General features: G+C 46.1%; 2 protein-coding genes across 2 annotated transcripts; one reads left to right on the plus strand and one right to left on the minus strand.

Annotated features, from left to right (window-relative positions):
- The first annotated feature begins 7,345 nt into the window (after positions 1–7,345).
- Positions 7,346–13,964, plus strand: LOC125533018 (small ribosomal subunit protein uS19-like). Its single transcript, XM_048696826.2, has 3 exons — positions 7,346–7,503; positions 8,208–8,265; positions 13,716–13,964. The coding sequence occupies exons 1-3, from the start codon at positions 7,352–7,354 to the stop codon at positions 13,962–13,964; spliced, it is 459 nt and encodes a 152-aa protein (XP_048552783.2). The 5' UTR covers positions 7,346–7,351.
- Positions 13,965–14,480: 516 nt separating this feature from the next.
- Positions 14,481–17,889, minus strand: LOC125524170 (protein FAR1-RELATED SEQUENCE 5). Its single transcript, XM_048689243.2, has 5 exons — positions 17,713–17,889; positions 17,464–17,571; positions 17,294–17,362; positions 16,864–16,926; positions 14,481–16,759 (listed from the first exon to the last, which is right to left on the minus strand). The coding sequence occupies exons 2-5, from the start codon at positions 17,530–17,532 to the stop codon at positions 14,642–14,644; spliced, it is 2,319 nt and encodes a 772-aa protein (XP_048545200.2). The 5' UTR covers positions 17,533–17,571; positions 17,713–17,889; the 3' UTR covers positions 14,481–14,641.
- Positions 17,890–25,277: the final 7,388 nt, after the last annotated feature.

Genomic DNA, 25,277 nt, shown 5'->3' on the forward strand with positions numbered 1-25,277 from the left:
CACCCCCCACCCTCGTGAGAAGGGTGTGGGCCCCCTGGTCTTCATCTTTGTGAGGATTAATTATTATTTATTGTAAGATATCCCGTGGAGTTTTAGGTCATTCCGAGAACTTTTGTTTCCTGCACATAAAACAACATCAGGGCAATTCTGCTAAAAACAGCGTCAGTCTGGGTTAGTTCCATTCAAATCATACAAGTTAGAGTCCAAAACAAGGGAAAAAGTGTTTGGAAAAGTAGATACGTTGGAGACGTATCATGGGTGGACCGGTGCTTGGGTGCTGTTCTTACTTGAACAAGCATCCCACTTATGATTAACCTCTATTGCAAGCACCCGCAACTACAACAAAAGTATTAAGGTAAACCTAACCATAGCATGAAACATATGGATCCAAATCAGCCCCTTACGAAGCAACGCATAAACTAGGGTTTAAGATTCTGTCACTCTAGCAACCCATCATCTACTTATTACTTCCCAATGCCTTCCTCTAGGCCAAAATAATGGTGAAGTGTTATGTAGTCGACGTTCACATAACACCACTAGAGGCTAGACAACATACATCTCATCAAAATATCGAACGAATACCAAATTCACATGACTACTAATAGCAAGACTTCTCCCCTGTCCTCAGGAACAAACGTAACTACTCACAAAGCATATTCATGTTTATAATCAGAGGGGTAATAATATGCATAAAGGATCTGAACATATGATCTTCCACCAATTAAACCAACTAGCATCAACTACAAGGAGTAATTAACACTACTAGCAACCTACTAGCACCAATCCCGGGCTTGGAGACAAGAATTGGATACAAGAGATGAACTAGGGTTTTGAGATGAGATGGTTCTGATGAAGATGTTGATGGAGATTGCCCTCTCCCGATGAGAGGAGCGTTGGTGATGACGATGGCGAGGATTTCCCCCTCCGGGAGGGAAGTTTCCCCAGCAGAACAGCTCTGCCGGAGCTCTAGATTGAATCCGCCAAGGTTCCGCCTCGTGGCGGCGGAGTTTCATCCCGAAAGGTTGCTTCTTATTTTTTTCTTGACGAAAGACTTCATATAGGAGAAGATGGTCATCGGAGAGCCACCAGGGGGCCCACGAGGTAGGCGGGCGCGCCCTAGGGGGGCGCCCCCCACCCTCGTGGGAAGGGTGTGGGCCCCCTGGTCTTCATCTTTGGTGAGGATTTTTCATTATTTATTATAAGGTATTCCGTGGAGTTTCAGAACTTTTGGAGTTGTGCAGAATAGGTCTCTAATATTTGCTCCTTTTCCATCCCAGAATTCCAGCTGCCGGCATTCTCCCTCCTTATGTAAACCTTGTAAAATAAGAGAGAATAGCCATAAGTATTGTGACATAATGTGAAATAACAGCCCATAATGCAATAAATATCGATATAAAAGCATGATGCAAAATGGACGTATCAACGAGCTTTGTTGCGGACGACTTGACCATCTTCATCTTGCTTGTTGTGAAACACCCATTTGGTACCAATGATGTTGTGGTTGTTGTCGGGCTTCTCGACCAATGTCCACACTTGATTTCTCTCAAAGTTGTGTAGCTCTTCATGCATGGCGTTTATCCAATCCGGATCTTCCAATGCTTCTTCAATCTTCATAGGTTCAATACTAGAGATGAATGAATAGTGTTCACAAAAATTAGCAAAACAAGTTTTAGAGCGAGTGATTCTCCCGGTTTGAATATCATTGAAGATTTGTTCGACGGGATGATCTCTTGAGACTCTTGCTCGAACTCGTGGGAGCTTTCGTTTGGGTCGGGGTGGAGCATCTTCTTCATCATCTCGTTCTTCTTCTTGGCCTTCTTCATTATTGGCATCGTTGTTCTCTTGTCTTGGTGGAGAAGGAGGTTGATGAGGTTCATCTTGGTGTACTTCCTCGTTTTCTTTCATCTTGGTGTGTCCCACTCGTGGATGCTTCCATGTCGACTCTTGGTTCACCTTGGACGGACGAGGTACTCTCCTTCACCTCCTTTGGTCGAATCTTTCCAATAGACAAGTCTTGGATTGCTTTCGAAGGGTCTTTATCCCCTACATCAATTGGCAATTGCTCTACTTGCGAGCCGTTAGATTCATCAAACTTCACATCTACCGTCTCTTCAACCTTTCGGGTGAAACTGTTGTAGACACGGTAAGTGTGAGAGTTTGAGCCATAACCAAGTAGGAAACCCTCGTGAGATTTAGGAGCAAATTTAGAACGACGATGCTTATCAATAATGTAACACTTTGAGCCAAATACTCGAAAGTATCCAACTTGGGGTTTGTTATCGGTGAGGAGCTCATATGCTGTCTTGCCGAGTAGCTTGTGAAGATACAAGCGATTTGTTGCATGACAAGCTGTCTCAACCGCTTCTGCCCAAAAGTGTTTTGGAGTCTTGTACTCATCAAGCATCGTGATATGTCTCCAACGTATCTATAATTTTTGATTGCTCCATGCTATGTTATCTACTGTTTTGGGCAATATTGGGCTTTATTATCCACTTTATATTATTTTTGGGACTAACCTATTAACCGGAGGCCCAACCCAGAATTGCTGTTTTTTTGCCTATTTCAGTGTTTCAAAGAAAAGGAATATCAAACGGAGTCGAAACGGAACGAAATCAACTAGAGAAGTTATTTTTGGAAGGAAAGCTACCGGATGGACTTGGACCCCAGGTCAGGAGCCAAGGGAGGTGCTCATGAGGGTGGGGCGCCCCCCCTAGGGCGCGCCCCCTGCCTCGTGGGCCCCCCGAAGCTCCACCGACGTACTTCCTGCACCCATATATACCTACGTATCCTAAAACTTCCAGAACAGACAATAGATCGGGAGTTCCACCGCCAGAAGCCTCTGTAGCCACTAAAAGCCAATCTAGACCCATTCTGGCACCCTGCTGGAGGGGGAATCCCTCTCCGGTGGCCATCTTCATCATCCCGGTGCTCTCCATGACGAGGAGGGAGTATTTCTCCTTCGGGGCTGAGGGTATGTACTAGTAGCTATGTGTTTGATCTCTCTCTCGTGTTCTTGAGGTGGTACGATCTTGATGTATCGCGAGCTTTGCTATTATAGTTGGATCTTATGTTTCTCCTCCCCCTCTTCTCTCTTGTAATGAATTGGGTTTCCCCTTTGAAGTTATCTTATCGGATTGAGTCTTTAAAGATTTGAGAACACTTGGTGTATGTCTTGTCGTGCGTATCTGTGGTGACAATGGGATACCACGTGATTCACTTGATGTATGTTTTGGTGATCAACTTGCGGGTTCCGCCCATGAACCTATGCATAGGGGTTGGCACACATTTTCGTCGTGATTCTCCGATAGAAACTTTGGGGCACTCTTTGAGGTTCTATGTGTTGGTTGAATAGATGAATCTGAGATTGTGTGATGCATATCGTATAATCATACCCACGGATACTTGAGGTGACATTGGAGTATCTAGGTGACATTAGGGTTTTGGTTGATTTGTGTCTTAAGGTGTTATTCTAGTATGAACTCTAGGGCTGTTTGTGACACTTATAGGAATAGCCCAACGGATTGATTGGAAAGAATAACTTTGAGGTGGTTTCGTACCTTACCATAACCTCTTCGTTCGTTCTCCGCTATTACTGACTTTGGAGTGACTCTTTGTTGCATGTCGAGGGATAGTTATGTGATCCAATTATGTTATTATTGTTGAGAGAACTTGCACTAGTTAAAGTATGAACCCTAGGCCTTGTTTCCTATCATTGCAATACCATTTACGCTCACTTTTATCATTAGTTACCTTGCTGTTTTTATAATTTCAGATTACAAATACCTTTATCTACTATCCATATACCACTTGTATCACCATCTCTTCGCTGAACTAGTGCACCTATACAATTTACCATTGTATTGGGTGTGTTGGGGACACAAGAGACTCTTTGTTATTTGGTTGCAGGGTTGCTTGAGAGAGACCATCTTCATCCTACGCCTCCTACGGATTGATAAACCTTAGGTCATCCACTTGAGGGAAATTTGCTACTGTCCTACAAACCTCTGCACTTGGAGGTCCAACAACGTCTACAAGAAGAAGGTTGTGTAGTAGACATCACATCGTCCTCGCCATCTTAATAAGAGTTCGGTTCTTCCTCTCAACAACTCCATTTTGTTGAGGCGTGTACGTAGCCGAGAACTCATGTGAAATCCCTTCTTCGTCAAGAAAGGTATCCACATTTGCGTTCTTGAACTCCATTCCGTTGTTGCTGCGAACCTTCTTGAGCTTCACTTCAAATTGATTTTCGGCCTTCCTAGCGAAGTTCTTGAAGATCTTTTGGACCTGCGATTTATCATCAAGAAAGAACACCCAAGTAAATCTTGAAAAATCATCAACTATAACTAGGCCAAATGAGTTACCACCGAGACTCTTGTAGGCATTGGGACCAAAGAGATCCATATGAAGTAGCTCGAGCGGTCTTCTCGTGGTCATAATGTTCTTCATGGGATGACTTCCGCCAACTTGTTTTCCTGCTTGACAAGCACTACAAAGTCTGTCCTGGTTAAAATATAACATCTTTTACTCCAAGGATATGATCACCTTTAATAAGCTTATCAAGATTTCGCATGCCCACATGACCTAACCTTCTATGCCACAACCAACCTTTCGAGGATTTAGCAATTAGGCAAGTTCTAGGTTGAGCCTTTTTAGTGAAGTCAACAATGTAAAGATCACCTCTACGTGTACCGGTAAAGACCATTTTATGATTATCTCTACGAAACACTTGGCAATCTATTTCAGTAAATAGGACGTTGAAACCAAAGTCAGCAAGTCTAGATACGGAAAGTAAATTGTAGCCAAGAGATTCAACGAGCATTACATTTTGTATGGAGCTATCATGTGAGATGGCCACCTTACCAAGGCCAACCACCTTACCCTTTGAGTTATCACCAAAAGTGACATACTTTCAAGGTCCGTCGTTTTCAGCAAGCTCACGAAACATATCTTTGTCTCCGGTCATATGATCGGTACACCCACTATCAAGAACCCATTCCTTTCCTCCAGCCATGTAGCCGCGAAGATTAGCCATAAGACCAAAGTGTCTCATTGCATCATCAAGATCATAGTCACTATCATCATCCTCATCATAGTATCCATGTTCAACATCGTCATGTGGTGGATCAATTCCTAGAGAGAGTGATTCATTAGAAGTATGACCGTAACAATGTTCATATCTATGAATTCTAATGACTTCGGAAATGATATTGCTAATGATTCCAACATCTCCTTTGGCACTCGTAAGATTTGTAAGCTCAAATAAACAATCACCAAATTTGGGATCATTGGAACTCATCTTACTCAAGGCAATAGACTTATGAAGAATCTCATCTAAGTTTTTCAAGGGGTAGTTTGGAAATCGTTCCTCAAGGAATCTCCATATGGTGTAGGCACAATCAAGAGCAGGCAAGCTAGCAATCAAATTTTTAGGCAATCCTTTCACAATAAGATTGATAGTTCTAAGATTGCGAATCATGTCAAGATCCTCGCCGGGTGTGGGATGCAATGGATCAACAATCCGAGCACAAGGAGTAGTAATGTACTTGGTCAAATGATATTCATTGAAAATATCAAGCATCTCAATTTTCCACTCGCAAAAGTACTCTCCATCAGGAATAGGCACTCTACGTCTAAGACTCCCTAATGTAGACTCATCCATCTTCCTCCAAAGGTGTTTAAACCAAAGCAATGAAGACAAGGCTCTGATACCAATTGAAAGGATTGAGAAGAGGTGTCTAGAGGGGGGTGAATAGACTCTTAGCAAGAAAAGTTGCAGTTTTTAAATTCTTTAAGTTGAAGTGGAGTTTTAGCACAAGTTCAAACATTCACAATACATATCAAGCAAGCATGATAAGAGTATATGAGCAGCGGAAAGTAAATCATGCAAGTTGCAAGAATGTAAAGGGATGGGATTGAAGTGTGCAAATGCAATTGGAGACACGGAGATTTTTGGCGTGGTTCCGATAGATGGTGCTATCGTACATCCACGTTGATGGAGACTTCGACCCACGAAGGGTAACGGTTGCGCGAGTCCACGGAGGGCTCCACCCACGAAGGGTCCACGAAGAAGCAACCTTGTCTATCCCACCATGGCCATCGCTCACGAAGGACTTGCCTCACTAGGGTATATCTTCACGAAGTAGGCGATCTCCTTGCACGTACAAACTCCTTGGTTCAACTCCACAATCTTGACGGAGGCTCCCAAGTGACACCTAACCAATCTAGGAGACACCACTCTCCAAAAGGTAATGGATGGTGTGTTGATGATGAACTCCTTGCTCTTGTGCTTCAAATAATAGTCTCCCCAACACTCAACTCTCTCTCATAGGATTAAATTTGGTAGAAAGATAATTTGAGTGGAAAGCAATTTGGGGAAGGCTAGAGATCAAGATTTATGTGGTTGGAATGGAATATCTTGACCTCAACACAAGTGTAGGTGGTTCTCTCTCACAAAATGTATGTTGGAAGTATATGCATGTTCTGATGGCTCTCTCCACGAATGAAGAGTGGGTGGAGGAGTATATATAGCCTCCACACAAAATCTAACAGTTACATACAAATCTCCAAACTCGGTGGGACCGAATTATAAAACTCGGTCGGACCGATTTGGTTCATAATGTGACCGTTAGGCATTTCGGTGGGACCGACATGATCAACTCGGTGGGACCGATGTGCTAGGGTTAGGGTAAAGCCTTATCTCGGTTGGACCGATTACACAAACTCGGTTGGACCGATTACACAAACTCGGTGGGACCGATTTTGGTAATAAGCTAAACAGGGAGTTGGCCAAGCAAACTCGGTGGGACCAATTTCATATTTCGGTGAGACCAAAATTAATGCAATAGGCAACAGAGAGTTTGCAATCCCATCTTAGTGAGACCGAGATCCCATCGATGAGACCGAATTGATTAGGGTTTCTAGTAGTGGCTATGTCAAGAGAACTCGGTGGCGCCGGATAGAAAGTTTCGGTGGGGCTGAGTTTGACTTTTGGTTTGGGACATATGTGGATGTGAGAAAGTGGTCGAGGGCTGTGGAGCATATCACTGAGCACTTTGAGCAAGCAAGCCATTAAGCAACACATCATGCCCTCTTAATAGTATTGGCTTTCCTATGGACTCAATGTGATCTTGGATCACTAAAATGAAAAATGTAGAGTCCTGAGCTTTGAGCTTGAGCCAATCATTTGTCCTTATCATCTTGAAGGGGTTCCACATCCTCTAGTCCATACCACTCCATTGTTGAACTTATCTGAAACATATTAAATGAAAACATTAGTCCAATAAGAGATATGTTGACATTAATTACCAGAATCACCCAGGGAGCACTTGTGCTTTCACAGGCGAACGTCGGCATGGAGGCCGAGGCGGCCGCCGCCGCGGCCGCGGGGCAGCCGACGAAGAGAACTTTCCGCAAGTTCAGCTACCGCGACTTCGACCTCGACGCGGTCCTCGACATGTCCGCCGACGACCTCATCCAGGTCCTCCCCGCCCACGCCCACAGAAGGTATGTACTCCCTTCGTTTCCAAATATTTGTCTTTATAGAAATTTCAACAAATAACTACGTACGAAGTAAAACGAGTGAATGTACACTCTAAAATATATCTATATACATATGTATGTTATAGTCTATTTAAAATGTTGAGTGAATTCCACTTTTTACCCCATATTTATACATTTATGACACTAATTACCCCTTTCAGTGAAAATTCGTCTAGAATACCCCTTTTGAAATCTTTGGACCCTTGTTTTTTGATGCGTGTCCATCAGGTAAGGTGTGAGGTGACGCCCTGTATCCAAAAACATGTGGACGGCCACAAGGAGTGGAACAGATAGACAAGAGAAGTTTGGACAAGATCGCCAATGATGCCCTCCGATCCTTACAGTTTTTTTACAAATCAATGACGCAACATCTGTTCCTATCGACCATAAACAAACAAAATGTAAAACTGGGGTAAAACCGTGTTAAAAGTCTCCAAAATCTGACATTTCGATAAAAGTTCCGCTAAATAGGGTAATATGTGTCATAAATGTACAACTACAAGGTAAAAAATGGAATTCACTCTAAAATGTTTAGAAAAACAAATATTTAGAAACGGAGGGAGTAGAACCCAGAGTGGCGTGCGTCTCTCTTGAGATCGAGGGTGGGATCTCTTGAACTGCTAGTTCGTTTGACTGGAAGAAAATGCTGTGCTTTCGTGTTGTTGTAGGTTCTACAGGTGGTTCAAGAGGAATTCATTGATGCTCAACAGGAGGCTGCGCAAGGCGGTAATGGGCGATATATACTCCTCCATATGCCTCTGCATTTTTTCTGTAATTAACTGCCTGCTATTTATAACCGTCTTCGTGTTTAAACAATCGTGCCACTTGCGACAGCGTGCCAGAATTTTCCTCGTTTCACGTGTTGTTATAAATATATGACTAACTTACTAATCCCTTCGTTCCATAATATAAGAGTATTTTTGATACTAATAGAGAGTAGCAATTACTAGCATGTATATTTGGGAGTGTAGCGCGGCGGAATAGCCTGGCCAAGTACATTTTCTGGCCTAACCATTCTACTAAGTGCGTTTTTTTAAATCAACACGCATTCTTGGTGTTTTTTGGCCTCCAATGTATCCATTTTGTCTGCCTTCACTAACACTATTACTGATCAGGAAGTATAGAAAATTTAACTTGTTTGCTGTTTTCTGTGCTCCCTAATGTTTTAGGATTCCCGGCATGTACTGTCTGTAGCACTTACGATGTTTGGCAACACACCATATCATCAAGTTGATAAAAACCGAACCTCGATGCGAGACTCGATCTGTTGTTGCGGCCCAATTTTTCACGGTACCCCATCTTTAGCAGCAGTAGCTTCTCGCTCGCGTATGCGATGTACGCGAAGTAGAGGATTTGAACCTTGCGGCTCACCACGAGAGAAACAATCAGCACGACGGCACCTCACGCACAAAACAATTTTCTCGCAGAAATCGCAACAAAGAGGTTTTTCTAAAGATACCTCTAAAACTTAATACAGGTGTCTACCCTGAAACACACATTATGTCTATTTCATAAAATATAGCATGATCTTTACATCAGTCCCACACATGACTTTTATACCTGTATAAACTCATCTAGCTCGACTTGGCCCTCAAGTTGGTTGTACCCTTATCTGTTCTGTTAGACAAACGAGAACTCTAATTTGCACTCTAATCTAATTTTACCTTTTACATCTCGGCAAGATCTCAACTTAATAATTGGACTAAACAAAACCAACTCTACGTACTTTAATATTTCCTTTTATTTGAAGGGCCGTTGGATACGTGTAGACAACAGGAGGCCCCCAACCACTAGCGCACAAACACAACAACTCTCGAGGTAGCAACTTCATGGCCTTTGATCTGTTTTTTGGTGGACGTGGAAACATAAAAAGATAATGGACCTTAATTCCTTGTGCACTAGCACATGTACGGACTTGTAGGATATCATCACTTCCCTTGTGTACACGTATATGTGCTCTTTGAAGTGCATGCATGTTTACTAGGCCCAAGGAAAACAAATCTGTTTCCAAATTATTTTTCTCCCTGGCTTAATCTGGTACTCCAGCTGCTCTCAATTTTAGCACATTAGCATGCATGCATGTCACCAGGGCCGTATCTCTTCATGTGCAACCGGAGCAGCCGCACAGGGCCCCCAAAACTATGGGGCCCTTAATTTTGCTAAGCACGTACTAATAATAAGTGGATCGCAAACTAATGAACTGTGAAATGAAATTGTAAAGAGAAAAAAATAGCAGTCAACCGTGGAACCACCACCGACCGAGGCCCCACAACCAAACCTATCTCTCTGCATAACGCAAGGAGAACTCCTGAAGCAGATTACTTATCAAGTTCTACAATGCTTTTCTCTATCTTCCTTGAGACCTCAGTGCTCAGTGGCAAATCAAACCCCCGAATTAATTCCCTGGAAATTAACTTTACATCGTTCTTTCTCGAGTCCGTGCACCCTCTGGTATCCTAATAGCTCAAAGTTTTTCTTTTGGTGTGATGTAATCCTTTGAAACACTGTACTACTACTACCACATTGCTAAAAAAATCTATACTACTACCACAAATATACAGTGATTAATAAAAATATTTTTTATTGGCTTTATTATACAACGGGGCCTAAATTGTGATCTTGCTCCGGGGCCTAGATTTCCGGGATACGGCCCTGCATGTCACGCTAGTTAGCTTCTCCTCAAACTCATGCTTCTCACCAAAGCTAATATATCTAGGTACATACACACCTCTGGCCTCCAAATCATCAACTTGCGGAAAAGTTTGACAAACATTGGAAAAACTGACATTAGCCCTGGCTGTATCATCCTCTCCCCATTGAAACGAAACCATCCTCGGTTTCGAATCAATCTCTTTAACAATATTTGTATTTGCAGTTTGAACGATGCTTGGAATTTTTTTTGCAACTTCAACCTTCTTCTTCTTTACTTCTGATGCAGCTTGAGCAATATCCCGCTTCTTGCGATCAGCCGTATACTTCTCTAATGTGTATGAATCAAGTGGTACGTATTGTCCTCCCAAAACAAAAGAAAATTCGCCAACAGAATGATATGTCAACTGTCGTTTATCTGTCCATGGTTTTCCTAGTAGTATTGAACATGTATGCATGTGCACAGAAAGCACATCACACATGACCAGATCACCATATCCACATAGAATAAACTGTACCTCGACGCGATGCATGATTTTGACAAACTTGTCCTTCCACCAAAGCTTGTACGGTTCTGGATGTTCAATCAATGGTAGGTTCAAAGCATCAACCATAGTCTTACTCGCTAAATTCATCCCAGAATAGCAATTCATCAAGGTTGCGCAACTCGCCGGCCCTACACGCACACGCGTAAAGCATTGGTACCATGACAAGGCACGCAATGGATCCTTCTCCACCGACATCATCATTTGCGAGCTACAATCCTTCCTCATGATAAAAAATTCAATAGAAGTCGAAGAAAAATATTGTACCGTGAACAACCTTGCTCTGAATACCACCTGATAAAAACCGAACCTCGATGCGAGACGCGATCTGTTGTTGCGGCCCGATCTTTCACGGTACCCCACCTCTAGCAGCAGTAGCCTCTCGCCCGCGCATGCGATGTACGCGAAGTAGAGGGTTTGAACCTTGCGGCTCAGCACGAGAGAAACAATCGGCACGACGGCACCTCACGCACAAAACAATTTCCTCACAGAAATCGCAACAAAGAGGTTTTTCTAAAGATACCTCTAAAACTTGATACAGGTGTCTACCCTGAAAAATACATTGTGTCTATTTCATAAAATATAGCTTGATCTTTACATCAGTCCCACACATGACTTTTATACCCGTATAAACTCATCTGGCTCGACTTGGCCCTCAAGTTGGCCGTACCCTTATCTGTTCTGTTAAACAAACGAGAACTCTAATTTGGACTCTAATCTAATCTTACCTTTTACATCTCGGCAAGATCTCAACTTAATAATTGGACTAAACAAAACCAACTCTACGTACTCTAATATTTCCTTTTAATTTGGAGGGCCGTTGGATACGTGTAGACAGCAGGAGGTCCCCAACCACTAGCGCACAAACACAGCAACTCTCGAGGTAGCAACTTCATGGCCTTTGATCTGTTTTCTGGTGGACGTGGAAACAGGGCCATCTCCAGAAATTCGGGGGGCCGGTGCAAAATGCGAATGGGGGCCTAAATTTCTGGAATACAGGTTGCTTCATGAAAATACTATAACAAAAAAAGATTGAACCTGAATTTTAAACTAGCAACAATCTTGAAAATCTTGGCGTATGACAACTTGGTCAACTAACCTATTACATATCTTGATGAACTGGTGCATATACACACAATATACTCACTAATATAATCATTCAACGGACAAAATAGTCTAAATTAAATAGTGTTTCGGTTTGAGCGCACCTGCTGGACAGATCGGTGGTGCCCTCGCCTTGGTATGGGCCACCGGCTGTTTCTAATAGTGCATTTTTATTTCAGAATACGCAAAACATTATGTTAATAATAGAAAAGAGTATTTACAGGATAGAGTTATAGCGAAGAAAAACTGGATGAAACTTGACATTAAGCAACCCCTTGAAGAAACCTGTTAGATTGGGTCACCCAAACGTCCATTCATCATGACCCTTGTAGTAGCAGCAGAGAGGAACAAAGCCGTGCATTGAATCCAATTGTTCCCAAAACTGAAACGTTGCATAATTTCAATGAGGAATGGCCAGCCAACAGACTAAAAAACACAAGCTATAGTAAGTCAGATCATCAGAGAAGGCACCTTCCTGCGATGCAGTGCACAGACGACTTGCTATTGTTGTACCATACGAAAATTCTTCATGCGAGAAGGGATATGGGCTGCACCTCCGGGGAGGAAACAAAGCGATCAAACTAGACAACACCTCTAGCCTCCGCCACCGTGCGGCGGCGCCACACTTCGTTCGTCTCGGGAAGATGGATATCGATCGGCGGCAGGCTGCGTCAATCCGGACTCAGAAAAGGTCATTCGGAAAATTGAGGAGAAGGTCCAGTTCAGGAGAGCCATGGGCCTGTGTTAGTTGTAAGAATGGCCCAAAATTAAGGAGACATAGGCCTAGAATCGAAAGGCCCTGGAATTTGGGGGCTCTGTGCAGTCGCACAGCCTGCACAGGACCCTGGACGGCCCTGCGTGGAAACATAAAAAGATAATGGACTTTAATTCCTTGTGCACTAGCACATGTACGGACTTGTAGCATATCATCACTTCTCTCGTGTACACGTATATGTGCTCTTTGAAGTGCATGCATGTTTACTAGGTCCAAGGAAAACAAATCTGTTTCCAAATTATTTTTCTCCCTGGCATAATCTGGTACTCCAACTGCTCTCAATTTTAGCACATAGCATGCATGCATGTCACGCTAGTTAGCTTCTCCTCAAACTCATGCTTCTCGTCAAAGCTAATATATCTAGGTACATACACACCTCTGGCCTCCAAATCATCAACTTGCGGAAAAGTTTGACAAACATTGGAAAAACTGACATTAGCCCTGGCTGTATCATTGCCAAGTTGTAAATAACCCTTGAAAGGTTTAAATAACATTACAAATACACTCTAGTCAAACTGGGTAAGGCATGGGCTTAATTATATGTTGCTTTTCAGATGCTTCGGCAATATGCTCTTCTTCTTTTTTGCGTAGTTCAGATGGTTACTTTTATCTGCTTGGATATAGTACTGTAGCAGTATGTCGCCGCTTTTAGTAGAATATAAATTTATTCGTGCAGAAGAATATTGAGAAGGGCTCAAATATTTTGCTTACACTGCAGAAGAATAAACCTTCATCTAGCGGACATGCCATATATTCTTGACCCATTTCTGATTCTGGATTTAGGTTGTAGGAATATTGATGTTGGAAAAAGGGGCCGGGAGAACCTTCAAACGAGTGAGTGTCTTATTGGTCTTTAAACCACCATGAAACACTAGATTATGTGAGATCAAGGTTTGACATGTACAGGTATTGATTTGAGTGTTTTCACATTTGTAAGTTATAAGTTACTCCATTTGTGTGAGATCAAGGTTTAACAGCACACCTCTCTCGTGCTGTTTTAGCTTGAACCATCGATTTATGTTTGCATTGTTTGTGCGGGACAAAGATTTTTGTGTGAGATCATAACATCTGAAGCTCATTCGTTTTTCTCTGAAAATGCACAGAGAATGGGGGCACCGGCTGGTGAGAAGCCCGGTGCCGTGAAGACTCATCTGCGCAACATGATCATCATGCCAGAGATGGTAGGCAGCCAGATCGCAGTGTACAATGGGAAAACCTTCAACCAGATTGAGATCAAGCCCGAGATGATTGGGCACCACCTCGCCGAGTTCTCCATCAGCTACAAGCCCGTCAAGCACGGGAGGCCCGGCATCGGCGCCACCCACTCCTCGAGGTTCATTCCCCTCAAGTGAAGGAAACCTCGCGCACACCGCGCGTGCCAAAGCGTCCCCTGAACTCGGTCGCTTTTGTCTGCTTTCGTCGCGCCGAATCTATGTAGCCCTCGTTGTGCAATGCTCTGAATCAGTTATGGCCAATTCCAAGTGGTCTGCAGCCTTTGTTTGAGAGACGCAAGACAGATGCTGTGCTTGTACCTGACGCCCATGGTGCACATCACAGTTGCTTATTCCTCCAGGAGCCTAGTCATTTGTGAGATTTGACTGTGGCACTAGTCTGAACAGTCAAGCCGGTAGTAATCTGTGATGTCAATGCCTGTGCTTGGATACATAAACAAACACTTCGCATTCGCAAGTAATGGGCTCCCCAAGAGCACACATCTGTCAGCAATGGCAACGATCTGCGCCACCACAAAAGGGCCGGCCGATGGTGTATTGGTGTTGTGTTGGAATTATTGGGCTGGGCCCATTTATTATTTCAGATTTTCAATAATTCCTAAGGGAAAATTCCAAAGGCACATTATGACTCATTCATCCATGATAAGGGGGTGTAAAATTTACTACACCACCCTAGTTGATGAGGGTATGTTTAACTAACATATAAGGTTGGCTGCCTCGCGCATTACCAAGAGCTTGAGAAGAGGACACTACAATTGCTAATTCTCACTTGCTCCGCATTAGGACCTGATCATTTTCTAGGATTTTATTCCGCCATCGCTGCCAAATGTCTCTTGAACCTTGTCTAGTTCGAGCATGAAGCAGCTGCTTTTCGCACCGTCCGCGCATATCCCCTTGCCGATCTCCGCCATTTTACCCAATAGCATCGCGTATCTCGTTTTGTTTTCTGTTCTCTTTGAGCATCTCTCCTCGTACTCTTTCAGCCGCTCCTCTATGAATTTGGGAGCCCACCTGGGCAGCATGTACTGCGCCGGTATTTCTTTGACTCCGAGCTGCGTGAAAACTCTGAATATGTGGCAACAGAGAATCCCATCCCTGGTAAACTTTGCACATTGGCATTTAAATGCATGGGTTCCAGGTTCAGCTAGCACTTCGAAAGAATTTCTACTGAACTCCGGGTTCTCATAGTTGAAGACCTTTTCGAGTCTGTGTCCTCCTTGTATCTCATGCACGTTGAATGCTGTGGAATAGTATAGTTCATTCTGTGCTCTCAGAAATATTTGCCTTGTGTATATTCGCGCTGCATGCTTTTCTATTGGCTGCATGGAGAAGTACGCTGGTTCAGTTGCTGACTGCAATGCATCCTCTTCCTCTGTTTTTACTATATGCTCTTGCATCCTCTCATATTGCTCAATAAACTTCTCGATTCTGTCCTTTGGAAGCACGTTGTCTTTGAATAATAAGTTTGTCCCCTCAAAATATCCAGCTGATTCGACAAATGGGCAGAAATCTGCTTGGAAATAAACAGGCACCCAGTTTTTCCTTGTTTCCCACATGAGTCGGAGGTACTCATTTTCACTTGCATCGTATCTCTCAGTGAGAAAATCCCATCCTTCTTCAAATTCCTTTTCGGTCAGTGAGTTGTCTACCAAGTCGTGCAGCTCTGCATTTATGTTGCCCCTTGCTGCCATGAAGGCTCCTAGAATTTCCTGTGCTTTTCGCATCACACTGAACTTGCAAAATCTGTGCCTTACTTGTGGCATGACCTCAGAAATTGCTGTCGCCATACCTTCATCCTGGTCTGTTATGACTATTCTTGGCAGTTTCCCTCCCATCACATGCAAGAAAGTTTGGAACATCCACTTGAAGGTTTCAGCTTTCTGATCTTGTAGCAAGGCGCATCCAAACACAAGGATTCTCCCATGACTATTCATTCCAATAATAGGGGTGAAAGTCATGTTATGCCTATTAGTGCTGTATGTGGTATTAAACGATATGAAATCTCCAAAAATCTCATAATCTACTTTCGACCTCGCATCAGTCCAGAAAAGACTCCTAACTATGTTATCTTCATCTTTTTGCATGGTGTAGGAAAATCCTAGGCTCCGCAGCTCCAGTTCTTTGAAGCGCTTCAGTGCAGTTTCAACATCTGAGTTTTCTTTTCTCCACTGGTTTACACACTGTGAATTGCTCGTATCTTTCTCTTTTATTGATGATACCTTTCCGAAGTTGCTTCTCATTCTCCTGAAAATATTCATAGCTTTCCTTGGATTTACCCTACTTTGTTGCAGAACTCTTAGAAATAACTTTTCTTCACTTGACAAGTATTTGTGGTTCAAAAAGAAACTTGCGAGAGATGGGGATGGACATAATGGATGGTTGTGCTCATGCTTAACTCCTATGAACTCCCATTGCTCGTTATGGAGCTTCACTATCACCTTTGCTTGGCACCGTGAGCCCAAAGCATTAGACCTCCTCTTCCTCTTCAGGTCCTCAGTTGGCTTTAGTTTACCACTTCTGTTGCATTCCAGGTCAAACTTCACTCTCCTGTAATTCGACCCCCTCCTTACTGCAAAACCAGTTAGCATAGCATGTGTGCTGTAGAAACGTTCTGCATCTTCCAGGGTTGGAAATCTCATTCCAATTTCCGGTGGTCTTGAATTCTCCAATTCCTCGAAACTAGGGTAGAAGCATTTTCCTAGTTCAGTATCTAACTCACTCCCTGAACTGCTACCTGAATCGCTCCCACTGCTTGTATCATTGCTAGACATTTCGTGCCCTTGTGTAACACCGTGTAATTGGTCTTGTTCTTCAGCGTGCTGCTGCATTCCAGGGTCCACCAAGTTGGATTGTTTATCCGATATATCTGCCAACAGTCCTTGTGCAGCTGTGCCAATGCCATTCGACGCGTGTTCCTGCATGCGGGTGAATGATATCTGTTAAGCTATTGGGTAAGGCTGTATTGAATTCCACTTGTTTTACAGAGCAGTACTCCATATGTCTTGCTTGGTTTCCATACCTGATCATTTCCACCAGTCAGCTGTAGACCTCCTCCTGGCATCGCTTGTTTGCCGACGTTTCCCTGTGTAATTTATTACTTTATTTCCCAGTAAAAGTAGGCATGAGGGCATTCTACAAATATATAGTAGTAGTGATGTTTATTAAGAGGAAGGAAGTCAAAGCCAAGGTCCTTCCCGATTTCTACTACCAGAAACCCACAATGCTACCAACTACACACAGGTGAACCACAAAAGGAAAACACAGTGATGGCACTGAATACCATAATCAGTTGGCTGCAAATGCCATTGTTTACCCATCGAATTTACTGCCATGTGATACGACGCGAGAGCAATTCACCATTTGTTTCTGGCGACTGCGTATTTCTCTTGCAGTATATCGTCAACAGACGAACGCACATTGTAAGCAGACGCGTTCAAGCGATGATATACCTTTTCCAAGTGCAGCTCTGCTCCTGAATGGTTCGGTTCTACGGCCCGGTCCGGATAGGTCATCGCAACCTGTGCCAATTTCACAAAGTCCATTTCACATCTGTGGTAGATACACGCACATGCAGGTAATAAAAACTTCCGCAGACAAATTTATTGGTAACCATGCATACTTGTTCAGAATTGGTTGCAGGGACAGGTCCCGGCGCTTGCTCCCCGAGATTATCTGCCGCTGCCTGCATCCGTGCATCGGCGGCGGCTCGCTGTTCCTGATTTGGCACCTGAAAAAAACAGTACTCCGGTGAGTATCAGCAATAGCCCATCAAATATCCGCCGCCGCACCGGCACCGCGCTGGCTGTGCGGAGAAGGGGGGAGGGGGCTGGATCCGCGTTCGAGGCGGGCGAGAAGAGAGGGGTTGGACCTGTGTGTGCTCTGAGCGGCTGCGGCCTGCGAGGGGACGCGCGGAGAAGCAGACGGCGGCGGAAGGGGAGAGCGGAGGCGGCGCGGTGCGACGGCCGCCTGCTGGATAGAGAGAGAGAGTCCGATGGGGAGGAGTGGGGGGACAGTTCCAGGAGGGAAGGGCGGGCCCCTGTAGCTCTGTCTATGCGGTGAACGTCCGCCCGTTAAGGCCTTGTACGGTTTGAGTGCTTAAAAAAAAGGGTATAAGATTGAGTGGATGGATGTTAAAATTCCTATAGAATTTCTATAGTAGAAACAAATCCTTGCACTGTGAATTACACATGAAGAATATAAATCTAAAGCTACTATTTTTTAAAGGTAGAAATGTTTCATGTTTGCGTTGTTTGTGAACAAAGAGTATGCATGTGGTTTGCATGGGGCTGTGAAATAATGTCAGTGGATGCTGACATGGCCATCTCTGGAAATTTGGGGCTGTCTGTGTCAAAACCGGCGGATCTCGGATAGGGGGTCCCAAACTGTGCGTCTAGGCGGATGTTAACAGGAGGCAGGGGACACAATGTTTTACTCAGGTTCGGGCCCTCTTGATGGAGGTAAAACCCTATGTCCTGCTTGATTAATATTGATGATATGGGTAGTACAAGAGTAGATCTACCGTGAGATCAGAGAGGCTAAACCCTAGAAACTAGCCTATGGTATGATTGTTGTTCGTCCTACGGACTAAAACCCTCCGATTTATATAGACATCGGAAAGGGCTAGGGTTACAGAGTCGATTACAATGGTAGGAGATCTACATATCCGTATCGCCAAGCTTGCCTTCCACGCCAAGGAAAGTCCCTTCCAGACACGGGACGAAGTCTTCAATCTTGTATCTTCATAGTCCAGGAGTCCGGCCGAAGGTATAGTCCGGCTATCCGGACACCCCCTAATCCAGGACTCCCTCAGTAGCCCCTGAACCAGACTTCAATGACAACGAGTCCGGCGCGCAAATTGTCTTCGGCATTGCAAGGCGGGTTCCTCCTCCAAGTACTTCATAGAAGATTTTGAACACAAAGGTAGTGTCCGGCTCTGCAAAATAAGTTTCCACATATTGCCATAGAGAGAATAATATTTACACAAATCTAATCTGCTGACGTATTCCGTAGCGTGACATCACACCACGGCCAAGTCTTTATTCGAATCGTTTTACTGTCCCACCTCAGCGCGTTTAGTGAGGCGGTTTCCTTGGCACGTCTTGTCAAAGCAGAGATCGTGTCCCCTTATTCCGGGATTCTCATCAATACGGGCGTGGGTAACCCAACCGCGCCATTGATTACGGCGCTTGGGAGATAAGCGAGTTTTACCAGGCTGGTGGGGACGCATAGTCGCGTCCACCCATATAAGGGGATAAGGATCCACCTTTTCATCCACGCCTTCTTCCTCCTTTGCCTATCCATTTCCGCTCACTCGAGCTCCAGCGCCCAAGTCCGCACACCCCACCTCAACCTTCTCCAGCCATGTCCGGAGCGGGAGGCAAGTGGATGGTCTCCTCCGTTACGGAGGAACACATCAAAAAACTGAGGAAGGCCGGATACTTGTCTAACGACATTGCGCATCGGCTTCCCGAAGAGGGGCAGCTCATCCCCACCCCTAGGCCCCATGAGAGGGTGGTGTTCCTCCCTCATTTCCTCCGCGGACTGGGCTTCCCTCTCCACCCATTTGTCCGGGGGCTCATGTTCTACTATGGCCTGGATTTTCATGATCTGGCCCCAAACTTTGTCCTCAACATCTCGACGTTTATCGTCGTGTGCGAGGCTTTCTTCCGCATCCGCCCCCATTTCGGCCTATGGCTCAAGACTTTCAATGTCAAGCCGAAGGTGGTGCGCGGCACCCAGGCGGAGTGCGGAGGCGCCATGGTGGGCAAGATGCCCAACGTCCTATGGCTAGATCCCTCCTTCGTGGAGTCCCTAAAGGGGTGGCAATCGGGGTGGTTTTACATCACCGAGCCGCGCGACCCTGAATGGGTCGCAGCCCCCGAGTTCCGATCTGAACCCCCTACACGGCTCGCCTCCTGGAAAGAGACGGGCCTGTCGTGGGGTAAAAAAGGAGAGCTGACCGGACTCCAAACATGCGTCCAAACCCTAGTGGATAAGAAGCTCAAACTTGTCAACGTAGTCCAGGTTATGCTCATCCGCCGGATCCTCCCGTGTCAACAACGGGCTTTCAACCTGTTGAAGTTCGACCCGGCGCGGCACCGAACTCTGAGCAGGCTCTTCGACACGACGTATGAAGATGCCTGGAAGGTGCTTTTCAAGGGCGCTGAGGCCCCCGCATCCGCTACCGAGGATCGTAGATTCAGCACGCATCGTCACGCTCGTGCTGTAAGCTATTTTTACCTTTTACAGGGTATTAGTTTTTCATAGTTTGACTCCATGCGGGATCTAAGCTCCCTTACCTTTGACAGGATTGGCAGGAGACGTCCGGACAGATCAACTGTCCGGCTCCTTTGCCCGAAGGCCCAGCGGACGCTCGCTTGGCGAAGCTGCTGGTTCCGGCACCCTATGTGGTGCCGGAGAAGAAGGCCAAGAAGAAGGCCACGGGGACTCGAAAGAGTGCCCGACGCCAGGAGGTGTTGGATTCATCATCCGACGACTCCAAGGCGCACTCCTCCCATGAAGATGAGGAGGAGGAAGAAGAGACCTCTCCCCTTCCAGCGGGGGAGGGAAGAAAAGGAAGGCCGCCCCAACTAGGGAGGCCGAAGGGTCCAAGAAGGGGAAGACCCCTCCTCCGGACTACTCCACCAACGCCAACGACGGCGAAGAGGAGTGGCCGCACAGGGCCAAGCCCCTGACGAGATCATAAGTATCCGGATACCAGAGTGATTCATAGTATTCCCCCATTGCACAGCTTTTCCTTACGTCGAACATGTTTATGCAGTCCACCCAAAGACCGGCTTGACGTGTCGTCGAGCGGTTCCCTGCATTCGTCGGATGTGAATTCGCTTCCGACGACTACCTCCCCCCATCCTACGGACGACGCCGCGGTGGCGTCCCAACAGGTTCCAAGCCAGGAGGAGGTGGTCCTGGAGGCGCCGCAAGGCGACCTCCCGGACTCCAGGCGTAAAGGGGATAGAACCCCCAAGGGCTCCAAGTCCGGCCTTGAGCCGGACACCGCGCCGGAACCTTCAACGGTTTCGGACTCCGGTAGGCAGCCTCCTTCCAAGAGGAGCAAGCCTACCGAGCCGGCGACCTCCGTCCAACCGGAGGCACCAGACAATTTGCTGGAGGTGCTTAACGGCGCCTCCATCGACGAGGAGCACCGCACTATTATGAGTGCGGTGATCTAGAAGGTTCAGTCCGCCAAGAGCGGACTGACTGAAGCCTGTGCCAGCCTTCTAACATGCTTTGAGGTAAGTAAAGAATATGTAAAAATATTACCGCATAGACAGTAGCCCCTGATGCTCTGTTCGGCGTTCGGAAAGAAAAGCCGAATAGAGGATGTAATAGCATTCGCAGGAGTCTAACATAATCAAGTCAATATGCGTATGTAGGCTTCGCTGCTGGCCTCCGCCGCACTGACTGCGGAGGTGGATACGCTGAAGCAAAACCTCACGCGGTCCGAGAACGAGCTCGGCCATGCCAAGAGGCAACTCGAGGAGAAGGAAGGTAAGTAATACCTTGCGCAAGTATATAGAGAAGATGTGGTTGCAAAAAATGACAGGATCAACGTGCTATTATAGGGGCCACGACCGAGGTGGCAACCCTTAAGAAAGCGTTGTCTGAGGCCGAAAGCAGAGCGGCCGCGGATCGCACAGAGAGAGGGAAGCAGGAGGCGCGGGTGGAGGAGGTGCAGAAAGAGCTCCAGGCTCTCGTGAAAAAACACGAGAGTTTGGAGCTTGACTCGAAGACGCGAAGTCTGCCAAGGATGAAGCCCAAAAAGCGCGAAGTCTGCCAAGGATGAAGCCCAAAAAGCCCTCCAAGAAATTGGAGATATGAAGAAGATAGCGGCGGGTAAGGCATTCATTATGCAAAGCAAGCACGTGAAAGTGAATTACTTGTTACTTACCCAAGTCCGAAGCTCTCCAGGAGCATTCGCAGATTTGCCCCGTAGTGCGTCTGATGTCGCCGCCTACTACCGAGCCGAGGAGGGGAGCTCGACGGAGAAGGTGTTCTGGTATCAGTATGCTGAGGCCGGACACCTGGTGCCTTTGAGCGACCAGCTGAAGCAAATGGTCGAGCTCCACAAGGTGGCCGAACAGGCCATGAAGGGCCTCATAGTTCGGCTTTGGCCTGGAGAGGCTCTGCCTGGGAGCTACTTCGAGCTGGTGAGGCGGCTGGTGAATGCATGTCCACGGCTTGAAGTAATCAAGCGCTCCGTCTGCATCGAAGGTGCCCGTAGGGCGCTTGCCCGTGCTAAAGTGCACTGGGGCAAGATGGATGCGGAGAAGCTGGTGAAGGACGGGCCGCCGCCGGGCAAGGAGCATCGCGTTCCGGAAGCGTATTATGAGGGCATCCTGAAGGGTGCCCGCCTTATAGCGTAATATTTGAGTAAACTCGCATTTGTGATCCTGTACGCTGAAAACTTGTTCATATGCGCTAAGCAACACTTTTGAATTTAAAATATTACCTTCTGTGCGGCCGTTTATCAAATTTGAGAGATGGCGAGTCGTCGGCTTCTGCCCCCATGACACGAGTGCTGGGGTGTTCGGGATAAACATGAGCGCTCTTTTTCCCATTCTTGGGTCCTTCGAGGGAGGCGCTCAACACAACGAACAAGGCAATCGGACTATAATGCTTGAACACTCTCACTTAGCCATAGAATTCTATAATTTTAAATTTCGGCGAAGCCCCTAGTGTTCGGAAGACCGAGTTCGGGGCGCTATCCATGCCTAGGCCGGACAAAGCCGACTCCTCGCTCTAAGCGACATAAGTCTTTAGGGACTCGAAAACCTCTCGAACAGCGACCAGCTCTCGCCTCATCATGATGGTCAGTTTTAGCTTTCTCTACTGAGGTGCTTAGCCCAGCTCAACTGGGGGACAATTGCAGTAGTTCTCCTAGTGCTACCTTAGCCGATATAACGGAACATAAGGTACCAAAACATAGGAGCCGGGCAAACCCAACTATTGACCCAAGACATGATTCAAAGCCGATGCATATAATGCTATAAGTTCGGGGTGCCGCACTTGTGAAAGTGTTCGGAATTCTCACACCGTATTGTGGGGTACTTAAGCCCCTGGCGTATTGGCCGTACCAAAGTGTACGGGTGCAACATGTCATTAATGAACATATATTCGTAAAAAAGAGTAATGCAATAATAGACGGAAGCTATGCATTGTTTATTTAAAAAAGCTGTGATCAAAGCAGAACGATACAAATACTGCAATAAGCAAAAGATGGGACTATTTAACATGTCCTTTTCAGGGGCAAGCTGTGGAATGTTATGTGAAACAGATATACTGCTCGTTATAGAGACCACCTTAGAGTTCCCTAGTGTGGCGTAGCTTTCTGCTTACCTGGTTGTATCGTTTGTGCGGCAATTGTACTGCCGGACAAGCCTTCCGAAGAATGGAGTCCTGAAAATAAGAGAAAATTAAGAAATTGGCAGCCCCTAGTGCGGTTTAAGCCGCGTTTCGGGCGTGCCGTGATGGTGCCCCTACCCCTGTGCCCATGATATTTCCAGAGTGTAGTTATGTACGCGCAACACTGGTTTCGCAAGTTCGCGAGGGCTGCGGTTGGGGCCGCATTGCTACGCTTGCTCAGAACGTGCCAGGCGGTCTTGTTGTAGGTTACTCCGGGCGCGCTTGACGGTGTCCAGACGTTTAATGGCCGGACTAGAGAATTGCCTTGAGAGGCTGCTTTGTACTTCCGCTGCGATAGCCGCCGTATGCTCCTTCGTTCGGAAAGAGCATTCGGTGTTTCCATTGACCGTGATGACGCCTCGAGGGCCTGGCATCTTGAGCTTGAGGTATGTGTAGTGCGGCATCGCATTGAACTTGGCAAATGCGGTTCGCCCGAGCAGTGCGTGATAGCCACTGCGGAACGGGACTATGTCGAAGATTAACTCCTCGCTTCGGAAATTATTCGGAGATCCGAAGACCACTTCAAGTGTAACTGAGCCTGTACAGTTGGCCTCTGTTGGAAATATGCCCTAGAGGCAATAATAAAATGATTATTATTTTTCCTTGTTCATGATAATTGTCTATTATTCATGCTATAATTGTATTGTCCGGAAATCATAATATATGTGTGAATACATAGACCATAATGTGTCCCTAGTGAGCCTCTAGTTGACTAGCTCGTTGATCAACAGATAGTCATGGTTTCCTGGCTATGGACATGGGGATGTCATTGATAACGGGATCACATCATTAGGAGAATGATGTGATGGACAAGACCCAAACCTAAGCATAGCACAAAGATCGTGTAGTTCGTTTGTTGTAGCTTTTCTGGATGTCAAGTATCATTTCCTTAGACCATGAGATTGTGCAACTCCCGGATACTGTAGGAGTGCCTTGGGTGTGCCAAACGTCACAACGTATCTGGGTGACTATAAAGGTACATTACAGGTATCTCTGAAAGTGTCTGTTGGGTTGGCACGAATCGAGACTGGGATTTGTCACTCCGTATGACGGAGAGGTATCTCTGGGCCCACTCGGTAATGCATCATCATAATGAGCTCAATGTGATCAAGTGGTTGATCACGGGATCATGCATTACGGTACGAGTAAAGTGACTTGCCGGTAACGAGACTGAACAAGGTATTGGGATACCGACGATCGAGTCTCAGGCAAGTAACGTACCGATTGACAAAGGGAATTGAGTACGGGATTGATTAGGTCCTCGACATCGTGGTTCATCCGATGAGATCATCGAGGAGCATGTGGGAGCCAACATGGGTATCCAGATCCCGCTGTTGGTTATTGACCAGAGAGTCGTCTCGGTCATGTCTGCTTGTCTCCCGAACCCGTAGGGTCTACACACTTAAGGTTCGGTGATGCTAGGGTTGTATAGATATGAGTATGCAGTAATCCAAAAGTTATTCAAAGTCCCGGATGAGATCCTGGACGTCACGAGGAGTTCCGGAATAATCCGGAGGTAAAGAATTATATATGGGAAGTTGTCATACGGTCACCGGAAAGGTTCGGGGGCATATCGTGTTGGGGAACGCAGTAATTTCAAAAAAATTCCTACGCACATGCAAGATCATGGTGATGCATAGCAACGAGAGGGGAGAGTGTTGTCTATGTACCCACGCAGACCGACTGCGGAAGCGTTGACGCAACGTAGAGGAAGTAGTCGTACGTCTTCCCGATCCGACCGATCCAAGCACCGTTACTCCGGCACCTCCGAGTTCTTAGCACACGTACAGCTCGATGACGATCCCCGGGCTCTGATCCAGCAAAGCGTCGGGGAGGAGTTCCGTCAGCACGACGGCGTGGTGACGATCTTGATGTTCTACCGTCACAGGGCTTCGCCTAAGCACCGCTACAATATGATCGAGGTGGAATATGGTGGCAGGGGGCACCGCACACGGCTAAGGAACGATCTCAAGGATCAACTTGTGTTCATGGGGTGCCCCTTGCCTCAGT

Source organism: Triticum urartu, chromosome 1A, assembly GCF_056163025.1.
Source record: "Triticum urartu cultivar PI428250 chromosome 1A, HENAU_Tu73, whole genome shotgun sequence".
NCBI classification, from domain to species: Eukaryota; Viridiplantae; Streptophyta; class Magnoliopsida; order Poales; family Poaceae; genus Triticum; species Triticum urartu.

Bases quoted from the DNA above. Each gene is read 5' to 3' on its own strand.
- LOC125533018 (XM_048696826.2), top strand. From the start codon at position 7,352: ATGGAGGCCGAGGCGGCCGCCGCCGCGGCCGCGGGGCAGCCGACGAAG. The intron at 7,504-8,207 runs GTATGTACTCCC...GTGTTGTTGTAG, and splicing joins CCCGCCCACGCCCACAGAAG to GTTCTACAGGTGGTTCAAGA. The intron at 8,266-13,715 runs GTAATGGGCGAT...GAAAATGCACAG, and splicing joins ACAGGAGGCTGCGCAAGGCG to AGAATGGGGGCACCGGCTGG.
- LOC125524170 (XM_048689243.2), bottom strand. From the start codon at position 17,532: ATGCAGGCAGCGGCAGATAATCTCGGGGAGCAAGCGCCGGGACCTGTC. The intron at 16,927-17,293 runs GTATATCATCGC...TAAATTACACAG, and splicing joins CAGAGCTGCACTTGGAAAAG to GGAAACGTCGGCAAACAAGC. The intron at 16,760-16,863 runs GTATGGAAACCA...ACCCGCATGCAG, and splicing joins TGACTGGTGGAAATGATCAG to GAACACGCGTCGAATGGCAT.